Genomic DNA, 11,969 nt, shown 5'->3' with positions numbered 1-11,969 from the left:
GATTGCCCGCGATTGTTGTTGTTCTGGGCGCAGCATACGCAATTGTGTCCACTGTGGACGCTGTTGTAAATCTTCTAGTTCTACTTGTTTTCTGGGACATCCTCTTAAAATTTTGTGCTGACTTTAGCTACAAGTGAATCATAAGATCAGTGTAACGGAACAAATGCAAAATGTTGTTTCTTGGTTTCTGTTTTGCTTCACTCTTGTGTGCATTAATCAGTACTTTGTTTTATAGTCAATTTCACTGGTATGCACTAGGTAGTCACCTTTCCCCATTCACACTTGTTTTTGTGTGCCATGCACTACAGTACTGGGAGAGGAAAACATTTTAAAGCACAGTAAAATATGACTTCAAGACCACGAAGATTGGCCCAGGCAGTCAAAGGCACAGAGTTAATGTTAACTAAAAATTTACTTGGATTTCAGTTTGATTGTACCCTTTCACATCCATTGTTTCCAATCTATGTAAATATTTAAGGTAATGTGCTGCTAGAGATTCATGGCTTATATAGCAGAGGGAACCGATTGGTTACTTTGTTCTCTGCTCACAGTTATTGGGCACAGAAACACTCACACTAGTCTGTTTCACAATTACTTGTTTGTATTTGCAAAAAGAACAGGAGTACTTGTGGCACCTTAGAGACTAACAAATTTATTTGAGCATAAGCTTTCGTGGGCTACAGCCCACTTCATTGTATTTGTATCCTTATTCCAATACTTATATTCTAATAGCACTAAGAGACTCTAGTTATGATTGGAGCACCATTTGTTCTGATTTTTTTTTTATTATAAACAGAAGCGCACCTAATGCCAAGCTTTGGGCACCTTGACAGTTTCTTAAAGTATACTTCACTAACACAGACAGACTATAGCAATTACCCACAGATCACAATAACCGGGCTGCAGCATAAAACAAATGTAATACCCTCCCCTTCCCCCCCGCCCCCAACAGAATTACTGGTCATCCTCCTATCACTACCCAGCCATGCCCTTCTCTGTAAATCTTTATGTTCTGTGGAGAAAAAGAGATGCCTTGAAGTCTGTCCTGGAGGTTAACTAAGCGGTTACAGGACACCCTGCTAGCAGCCTCCTCTCTCTTGTACCGATGGGTGATGGGGGCATTGTCTAGCTTAGAAGCCTCTGCTTTCCACAACTGTGGCAATGGATCACAGTGATAGAAGAAGTCTCTTGGATAGCTACGTCCCAGGCCATTAGGGTTTTCCAGGTCAAACAAAATCTTAAAATGAAGAAGCCAATGGACTATGATCTAGACCGCTTGAGTTCAGGTTTGATGTGCTCACAAAAAGAAATGCTGCTTAACAAGCCAGCTGCTGAATTCTGCAGCTCCTAGGTAGATTTAAGGCAAAGATAAACATAAGTTTTAATTTCTTTGGCTATTAATCTAATGCTGTCCTCACTTTGGAGAAAGATTAAAAATGATAAATAAGAAAAACCGCCCAAAAGAATAGTTTGACACTAACATACTGCACAAATTAGGTGATCATACCACATGCATTTTCATCTACATGCATTGATCATTGAACTTGGTGAGAGATAAGAGACCTCAGATGGAAAATCTTTTGTTTATTAGGTGTTTTGTAGATTAATACTGAATACATTCACCTATAAGAGGTAACATAATTTTAAAAAAATAGCAGAAATAGATGACATATTTAATACAATATATTTTTAGAAAAAGTTTTATAGCTGTCAACAGCTTTCATATTTCTTCCAAGGACAGTATGTAATACAAATGGGACAACAAAATCTCTCAAGTATTTTTAAAACAATTTGAAATTTAAATGTTATCATCCAATGAAAAGTAAACCTGACCAGTTCATACAGCATCCAGTAAGTGTAGAAGCCTCCAAAGGAAGAGAACAAAAGCTACCTGATTTAGTTGGGAATTGGTCCTGCTTTGAGCAGGGGGTTGGACTAGATGACCTCCTGAGGTCCCTTCCAACCCTGATATTCTATGATTCTACCTCAGGATGTATGATTTCTGCACCTATATGTCTGTTTAAATTCCTGAATTTGCCTCCTCCCAGAAAAAAACAAAACCATCAACTTACTACTTCCATTTGCCAGAACAAGTATTGTCAACTGCTTTGTGGTTTCTGCATCACCCTTCCATTTTAGAGCTGTGTAATTGGCTTTAGAGTTTGCAGCTGAAAACATTTTTGGTAAATAGTATATGGAATTAACAAATTATTTTTATGTGAAACTATAATGCTCAAATTTTGCTTCCCTATAATTCATGAAACTACTTTAACAATTTTTCTTTTGCAGGCCTGTTTTTGAGACTTTTTAGCCATGACTAAAAGAGATGCAGAGGAGCTGATAGAAATAGAAATTGATGGGACTGAGAAACAGGAGTGCACTGAAGAAAGGTATGTGCTTACGATCAATCAGTATTGCTTACTGCACCTCTACCCTGATATAACACGACCTGATATAACATGAATTCGGATATAACGTGGTAAAGCAGTGCTCGGGGGGGGGCTGTGCACTCCGGCGGATCAAAGAAAGTTCGATATAACGTAGTTTCACCTATAACGCGGTAAGATTTTTTGGCTCCCGAGGACAGCGTTATATCGGGGAAGAGGTGTACTTGTGTCACTTGAGCTGAAAATAGTTTACAGTTTTTATCATATTTAGGTCCTGCTCCTATAGAAAGCAGTCTGTCTTGTCATTGTATTCAGTGGGGAGAAGACTGAGTTCTTATTTAAGAACATAAGAATGGCCATACTGAGTCAGACCAATAGTCCATCTAGCCCAACAGTAGCCAATGCCAATTGCTTCAGAGGGAATGAACAGACGAGGGCAATTATCAAGTGATCCATCCCCTGTTGTCCAGTCCGATCTTCTACCATTCAGACTTATGGACACCCAGAGCATGAGGTTGTCCCTGACCATCCTGGCTAATAGTCTTTGATGGATCCATCCTCCATGAACTTATCTAATTCTTTTTTGAACCCAGTTATATTTTTGGACTTCACAACATCCGGTGGCAATGAGGTCCACATGTTGACTGTGCATTGCATGAAGAAGTACTCCCTTTTGTTTATTTTAAACCTGATGCCTATTAATTTCATTCAGTGACCCCCTGGTTCTTGTGTTAAGTGAAGGGGTAAAAAAACACTTACCTATTTACTTTCTCCACACTATTCATAATTTTATAGACCTCTATCGTATCCCCACTTAGTCATCTCTTTTTCTAAGCTGAACAATCCCAGTCTTTTTAACCTCTCCTTATATGGAAGCTATTCCATACTCTTAATGGTTTTTGTTGCCTTTCTCTGTCCTTTTTTCCAATTCTAATATATCTTTTTTTGGTATGGGTCAACCAGAATTGCATGCAGTATTCAAGGTCTGGGTGTACCATGAGTTTATTTAGTGGCATTATGATATTTCCTATCTTATTATCTGTCCCTTTTCTAATGGTTCCTAACATTGTTAGCATTTTTCACTGTTGCTTCACATTGAGCAGATGTTTTTAAAGAACTGTCCACGATGACTCCAAGTTCCATTTTTTGAGTGGTAACAGCTAATATAGACCTCATCATTTTGTACGTATAGTTGGGCTTATGTTTTCCCTTGTTATTACTTGCATTTATCAACATTGAATTTCATATGCCATTTTGTTGCCCAGTCACCTAATTTACTGAGATCCCTTTGTAACTCTTCTTAGTCAGCTTTGGACTTAACTATCTTGAGTGATTTTTGTATCGTCTGCAAACTTTGCCATCTCACTCTTCACCCCTTTTTCCAGATCAATTACGAAAATGTTGAACAGGACTGATCCTATTACAGTTCCTTGGTGAACCCCCCCCCCCCCCGCTATTTACCTCTCTACACTGTGAAAACTGACAGTTTATTCCTACCCTTTGTTTCCTATCTTTTAACCATTTACTGATCCATGAGAGGACCTTCCCTCTTATCCCATGACTGTTTACTTTGCTTAAGAGCCCAAGGTGAGGGACCTTGTCAAGGGCTTTCTGAAAGTCCAAATACACAATATCCACTGGATCATCCTTGTCCACGTTTGTTGACACCCTCAAAGGGTTCTAATAGAATGGTGAGGCGTGATTTCCCTTTACCAGTGTTGACTCTTCCCCAACATATCATGTTCATCTGTGTGTCTGATAATTCTGTTCTTTATTATAGTTTCAACCACTTTGCCAGTTAATGAAGTGGGGTTTATCAGCTTGTAATTGCCAGGGTTGCATAGGGAGCCTTTTTTTAAAATTGGTGTTGCATTAGCTATCCTGCAGACATCTGGTACAGAGGCTGATTCATATACTGCAGTTAGTAGTTTTACTATTTCATATTGGAGTTCCTTCAGAACTCTTGGTGAATACCATCTGGTCCTGGTGACTTATTACTGTTTTATCAGTTCGTTCCAAAACCATCTCTATTGACCCCCTCAATCTGGGACAGTTCCTCAGATGTGTCATCTAAAAAGAATGGCTCAGGTGTGGGAATCTCCCTCGCATTCTCTGCAGGGAACACCAGTGCAAAGAATTCATTTACGTTCTCTGCAGTCACCTTGTCTTTCTTGAGTGTTTCTTGAGCACTTTGATCATCCAGTGTCCCCACTGATTGTTTGGCAGGCTTCCTGCTTCTAATGTTCCTATTTTGCTGTTAGTTTTTGTGTCTTTTGTTAGTTGCTGTTCAAATTCTTTGGCCTGTATAATTATGCTTTTACACTGTTAATTAGGCATGGCGGCATTTTTTTTTTTTTTTTTTTTTTTTTTTTTTTTTTTTTTTTTTTTTTTTGTTTTTTTTTTGTTTTTTTTTTTTTTTTTTTTTTTTTTTTTTTTTTTTTTTTTTTTTTTTGTTTTTTTTTTTTTTTTTTTTTTGGGTTCTCTTACTGGTTTTGTTTTGTTTGTTTCTGGGGCGGGTACGGGAATACATTTAGTTTGAGCCCCTATTATGGTGTTTTTAAATAGTTTCCATGCAGTTTGCAGGCATTTCATTCTTGACCATTCCTTTTTAATTTCTGTTTAACTAACTTTCTCATATATTTGTGTATTTCCTCTTTTTGAAGTTATATGCTGCTGTGGTGCATTTCTTTGGTATTTTCCCCTCTATAAGGATGTTGAATTTAATTACACTATGGCTGCTATTACCAAACAGTTCAGCTATATTTGCTTCTTGGGCTCAGATCCTGTGCGCCACTTAGGATTAAATCAACCATTGCCTCTCCCCTTGTAGGTTCCAAGACTAGCTGCTCCAAGAAGCAGTCATTAATGGTGTGTAGAAATTTTAGCTCTGTATCCCAACCTGAGGTGATGTGCCCAGTTAATATTGAGTTTTCTGGTTTTGTAGCCTTTCTGATCTCCCTGAATATTTCACAATCACCATCCTGGTCAGGTGGTTGGTAGTATATTCCTACTGCTATTCCTACTGCTATGCTTTTATTTTTTTAAGCATGGAATTTCTATCCATAAAGATCTAGTGCTTTTGGCCTGGACATAGGAAAATCAGACTAATGGGGGAAAAAAATTGTTTTACTATGCCGAAAGGAAGCCATAACACACAAGATGTAACTTGCTTAGGATGACCCATAGTATCCTGATGTTAATTGTTGTGACTGCCATTTCTAATCCTCTCACCACATTCTGTAAATATTTCTTCTATGCTATTTTCCTTAAGGTCATTTACCCTTTGTCAAACTAAATGATTGTAGTAAAAACAAACTTATTGTAGAAAGGGAAATCACTTTTAGAACTAAACAAATCTTCAAGCAGCAATTAAGACCTTCAGTACCCTGATTACAGTGTATGATGGGTCTGCATTGTTTGTGATTTCTCAGTCATTTTTTCTTTGTCTGCTACTTTTACTCTGGTTCTGTTAGTTTCTTCTCTTCCTTTCCTTTCTTCACTTCACTCTCACTACCTTGACAACTCCTCAGGAGCATGTTTGTGAAGTCTGCAGCATGTGTACAGCCATTAAATCAGTATGTTCTTCTCTAGCTGCCATTCCTAAGTGCTATAGAAACTTCAGATTCCAAGTTCATGCCATCACTTTTCCTATCAAAGGGATGTAAACCAAAGCAGTTTGTAACTAAAACAGAGGGGGAAGATAATGTCCATGACATTAACAGCGCAGCCACCATTGCTGCAAATACCAGAGATTAAAAGCCTTTTGCCCTACATGAGTTACCTTACTTCTCTGTCTAAATCTGCTCCTACTGCTTAATTGCCACTGTCTACATTTAGAGAGGGGGAAAAAAAAATAAAAAAGCATAGCTCTGTTACCTACTCTTGAAGAGCTTCCTTCAGGTATTAGCCCCTTTGAATTGGAGAAAAACATATAACTGGACAACATAAATCCTGCCTCTAAGTCTGATTTCCTCTTTATTTTTAACAATTTGAGTATTCTCCTATATTCTCCTATATTTTGTACGTTTCCTCTGTACATAAGCCAGCCCCTCAAAGCTCTCCTTAGGATTGGAACTCCATACCATTTAATGAGATGTGCAAGTGTCTGGGTCAACATAGCTTTAAAAGTAGGTGACAAAACCAAGGTCACTCTTCAGGTTTCTCCTTGTAGCATGCAAACTTCTATATCCTTTTATATTATCTGCAGTGTGCATGGAGTTTGACCCATCCTTAATATGAAAACGTCGAGTGAAATTTTTCTACCTGCTCTGTACTATAATCATTATCCTTCATCAACTAATATTCCTAGCTAAGTGCCTGCTTTATCCTGCTGTCTGTCCTTACTATATGCTAACCTTTAGACTTGCACCACGATGAAGCTGGATACCCATGTGTGCCCTGCTCTAGAAGCTGTGGCTGCAAGTGAGTCACTGCAGTGCTCTATATAAATGCCTGAATGCTATTGCACTGAACCCCATTTATCCCTCCCAGGACTAATTATTTCCTTGCAGACTTCTTGGAGATTCAAAGGGGAAAAAATTATTTAACAAAAGATGGCAACAATTCAACTCCTTTCCCAGTTCCAGGTGATGCCAGAGTCATTCCTACCTGCCGGGTGAATTTCTCAGCTCTTTCTGTTTCCCCTAGTCTGTCAGTTTCTTCCCTTTCTCCAGTTCACCATCACTTGGTGCTCTGCCCAGCTCCTGTTAACACTTCATCCCCTCACTCTCCCGTGACCGGAAGGTGTGTGTGTTGGGCGAGGGGGGGTTCTGCTTTCTCTTTATTTTCCAACTGCCATGGAATCTTCTGATTCCAACATTCCATCCCTTTTCTGTTTAAAAGGGAGTCACCAGAGCATTCTGCTTGCTGTTGTGAGTAGAGTACAGAGAAGGAATCTCGTTATGGGCATACATTTTCATTACGTTAACAGCAGTGTCACCATCACAACAAATACCCAAGTTTATTAATATTCTGCAGGAGTTCCTTGGATACCAAAAGGGTTTTCAAAGTCAAACAAGATGCTAATAATTTCGAATTATCAGGTAATTATATAGTCCTGGGTAACCATTGATTACACATCCTTGTAATAATCTATTTACCTGGATGGCCCAGACCGTGGATATAAAGAAATACATATTTTATCACAATGTTACAGTCTTAACTCTAACACATGAAATGATTTTTGATGTATTCTAAGATAAAAATATGTATTTATGTGGACTTTTATATGTGGCTGATCATAGTGCCATCTAAACATAAAACTTGTTTTAGGAAGGATTTTGCGTTGTTTATTACTGATAAAAGAGCAGTATTTTATATCAGAACCATGTTTGTTTTGTGATAAAATCTGCACATTTTTATGAAGAAAGTGAAATGTTGACATGGACAGTGTAAGACTTATGTCATTAACTATTTCACTTCCTTGGGTTTTGTAAATGGTGAGATATTTAAAGTGAGAATCCTTTAAGTGGGTTTTTGAACAAGGAGATTTTTTGGTATTTCTTAGTGTCTTGACTTTTGCCTTTTTGCCTCCTAAGTCTGTTCGTTTTCCTTTTGTTTGTCTGTAAATATACATGTAAACATTTTTAAAAAATCAAATAAAAGGATAGGGGCTGTTTGTGGGTGCAGAGATCTGCCTACACAGAGCAGCCTTCAGGATGGGTCCTGTGTTAGCCCATCTGAAAAATGTTGGCATTTCCAAACGCATTTCTTTGCACTCATCTAGTTCTTTTTCATTTGGGAGAATGAATATAGAAGTGAGCAAGCATTATCCTCATTTTAAAATTTTTCTAACTAATTAGAGATTTGGAAAAGAAATTGAGTCAGTGAGTTGTATTGTCCTAGCATTTCTGAGATCAGGGTTCTGCTCCTGTCATTTCCCCAAATCTCCTACTTAACTATTGACAAGTCACTTAAATTCTGTTTCTCACTTAGTTATGCCGTTTGGTGACCTTTGGAGAGTGCAGGAAGTGACTATTTCTATTCCTTTTGACTAGTTTACATGATTTTTTTTAGTCACCATGTTTGGTGTTTTGTTTTGTTTTTCCCATTTTTATTGGCAGATTTCTTGTTTTCAAAAATGACAGATTTTTATTTAAGCATTTTACTATTTTTACCCCTAACAGTTGCCTTGCCTCTTGCACCTGCCAATTTTAATATTTGTTTCAGATTTTAATTGTGATGGGATACATTTGGACAAATAGAAGAACATAGACATTCGATAAGTTAGGGTTACCATATTTTCACAATCAAAAAAGAGGACACTGGGCGGGGGAGCCCCACTCTAGCCCCGCCCCTGCTCTAGCCCCGCCCCCATCCACTCCATCCCACTTCCCCACCCCCTGACTGCCCCCCTCAGAATCCCCAACCCCCCCTGCTCCTTGTCCCCTGACTGCCCCCTCCTGGGACCCCTGCCACTAACTGCCCCCTAGGAGCCCACCCCCTTTCTAAGCCTCCCTGCTTCTTGTCCCCTGACTGCCCCCTCCTGAGAACCCCCCCACCCTAACTGCCCCCCTAGGACTCTACCTGTCCCCTGACTGCCGCGACCCTTATTCACACCCCCACCCCCAGACAAACCCCCGGGACTCCCATGCCCTATCCAACTGCTCCCCGACCCCTGACAGGACCCCCAGAACTCCCGACCCATCCAACCCCCTCTGCTCCCTGCCTGCCTCGACCCCTCTCCACCCCCCTGCCCCCCTGCCAGCCCCCCCCAACTCCCGACCCATCCAACCCCCCCCACCCCGCTCCCTATCTCCTGACTGCCCCCCTTCTCCAACTCCCCGGCCCCCTTACCGTGCCGCTCGGCTTAGAGCAGGTGTCTGGCCCCGCCCAAGCGCTGCTGGGCTGCGTGCTAAGGCTGTGGAGGAGGGGGTAAGCGGGGGAGGGGCTCTGGCCACCTCTGCCAGCCCCGCCGCCGCGTTCCCTCACAAGCACACAGCCCTGCCCCCCAGCACTGCCGGGTGGCGTGCTAAGGCTGTAGGGGATGGGGGGAGCCGGGAAGGGGCCTTGGCTGCCGAGGCCCCAATGCGCCGCCCTGTCAGCCGCTTTTCGGTTGATAAATAGCCGACCGGGGGGGAAATCCCGGACATTTTTAGATTTTTAGAAATCCCCCCCCCGGACAGCTATTTAAAGAGCGAAAAGCCGGACATGTCCGGGGAAATCCGGACATATGGTAGCCCTAGATAAGTGGCACAATTTAAAAAAAAAAAAAAAAAACCTTTTAAAATTCTTATCTCAGAAAGCACGTATTCAGAAACATTGCAGTTATCTAAGTACTATTCACAAAAAGATATCAATAACTTAAAAACTGCTTAATTATGATTTTTTAAATTCAAAAATAGCTGGTGCCCAGTTTTAAGAAATAGCAACAAGCTGTTTGAGATGGAATATAAATGTAAGACAAGTCCAAACATGCAAATCAGAGTGTCTTTTAAATGACTTGTAGTTCTAACTACTCACACATTGCTGGATTTAAATTAAATGGAACCACTTGGAGAAAAAGACCAGAGTGTCATTGAGTAAAAACGTCTGATCACCCCGCCCTCTCTATCCCTAGTCTTCAGAGTCAGAGCTCTAGCCCCAGCTGCAACTTCAAAGAGCTGTCTACAGCTGTTTTTAGAGCCCTTACCTTGAGTGCTGCAAGCTTGAATCTGTTGACCCGAGCTGGGAGGCTTGCTGTTGTGGGCTGTGTAGGCATACCCTCAGTAGGGTTTTCAATAAACTATTAAAATTTCTGGTATCAATATTCGCTTTTGCATAGGTTATCTCCAATTTGTTTTAACCTAGCTATAGCTTTTACTACTATAGGAGAACACACAGCTAGTGCATTTTCAAAGCTGTTTTGTTAACATTCAGTTAATGATCAATTCTTTGATCCTTTGGTGTTTAAGCATCGTTGAGCAGACGTACACCACAGCAGAATTTGTGAGTCAGGCTATTGACATCAATGAACCAGTTGGAAATCTTAAGAAGTTGTTGGAACCAAGACTTCAGTGTTCCTTGGATGCACATGAAATCTGCCTGCAAGATATCCAGGTAAATCAAGGAGGGTTGAAAAACTTCTTCTGAGGGTTCAAACTGTACTCTGAGAATAGTTCTGTATATTCAGTCCCTTCCCTCCACTCTGATCTTTATATAGGGGGTCTCACTCTTCAGTTTGCTAAATTGTTTACAGTTAAGAGTCTAATCTTGCAAATGTCAGCCTCATCAACTTCAAACTGTTTATAATATGTACCCACTAATTACTAATTTACTGCAAATAAAACTGGGAAACTTCTAGGGATCGTGTCAGAAATGTATCTCAGTAGCAGAATGTCTTATCAATTTTGGGGGGGAAATAAACATTATAATTTTGAAAGTACAAATCATACCTTGGAACACAATTCTTAGTGTATCTTAGGTCAGGTGTATTGACTGTTCCCTGAAACACTTGCTACTTGCTGGTTCCTATGGGAGTTGCATTTTTTCAGATTTTCTGAATTTAGAAGCCAGAAGAGCTTTACACAGCATTGTTTTGTGTTTTCTGATGTTTACAGGTCTAGTTGTAAAGATTGTTCTGCAGTTATACAAAAACATATTGTGATTTTTTTTTTAAATGTATGTTTTTGAAATAGATGGTTACTGCAGGGTTTCCTGGATAATGATTTTTTTTATTTCAATACGATTTGATTTCATTATAATTTTTATAAAGCTTAAATAACACAGCCATTAAATAAAGACTTGGTAACCTTTCTAATTTCCTTCCACTCTTGTTAATACTTAAAGATTCTCTAGAGTTCCTGAAAGGTTATTGGCATACATTGAAATCACTTTACTTCAAGCCTGGTTTGGTAGTGGCAGGGAGATTTAAAAGAAAGTATGTAAGATATTTGCTGGCCCTGATGTATGGTTACTGTTCACCATACATGAGAACCATATATTCTGGCACTTCCACTGCCAGAAGCTGGCAGTGGGCAACAGGGGATGGATCACTTGATGATTACCTGTTCTGTTCATTCCCTCTGGGGCATTTGGCATTGGCCACTGTCGGAAGACAGGATACTGGGCTAGATGGACCTTTGGTCTGAACCAGTATGGCCATTCTTATGTTCTTATGAATTTCTGTCTGGGTAGTTATTACAGTATGTGTATATATTTCTTTATCTATAGAATAGGAGCTGCTAACAAATGCTTGATCGCACTAGCTGTAGGAGTGATAGTCCTAGCGATGAGAAGTTACGCGCCTATTTTCCCAGAAAGAAAACATGGATTTTGTATCTATTCATACACAAAGTAAAACTATTTCCCCATGCTAATTTTTTCCCCTACTGTTACTCACACCTTCTTGTCAACTGTTGGAAATGGGCCATCCTGATTATCACTACAAAAGTTTTTTTTTTTCTCTTGCTGATAATAGCCCACCTTAACTGATTAGTCTCGTTATAATTGGTATGGCAACACCCATTTTTTCATGTTCTCTGTGTATATATATCTTCCTACTGTATTTTTCACTGCATGCATCCAATGAAGTGGGTTTTAGCCCTCGAAAGCTTATGCCCAAATAAATTTGTTAGTCTCTAAGGTGCCACAAGTATTCCTCAT

General features: G+C 39.9%; 1 protein-coding gene across 2 annotated transcripts in view; it reads left to right on the top strand.

Moving 5' to 3' along the window:
• LOC112114226 (GA binding protein transcription factor subunit alpha) overlaps nt 1-11,969 on the top strand; it is a 41,289-nt gene that overhangs the window by 667 nt on the left and 28,653 nt on the right. The window contains exons 1-3 of one of the 2 annotated variants that reach the window (XM_026652350.2): nt 261-478; nt 2,290-2,390; nt 10,280-10,424. In XM_026652350.2, coding sequence (XP_026508135.1) covers nt 2,314-2,390; nt 10,280-10,424 — 222 coding nt within the window. In that variant the 5' untranslated portion in view covers nt 261-478; nt 2,290-2,313. Of the gene's footprint in view, nt 1-260; nt 479-2,289; nt 2,391-10,279; nt 10,425-11,969 lie in introns of those variants that run through there. The other variant, XM_026652348.1, reaches the window with a different exon arrangement.

Source organism: Terrapene carolina, unplaced genomic scaffold (genome assembly GCF_002925995.2).
Source record: "Terrapene carolina triunguis isolate 2854851 unplaced genomic scaffold, T_m_triunguis-2.0 Scaffold32, whole genome shotgun sequence".
Classification (NCBI taxonomy): Eukaryota; Metazoa; Chordata; order Testudines; family Emydidae; genus Terrapene; species Terrapene triunguis.
The sequence above is the reverse complement of the archived record's forward strand: the minus strand, read 5'-3'. Positions and strand labels throughout refer to the sequence as shown.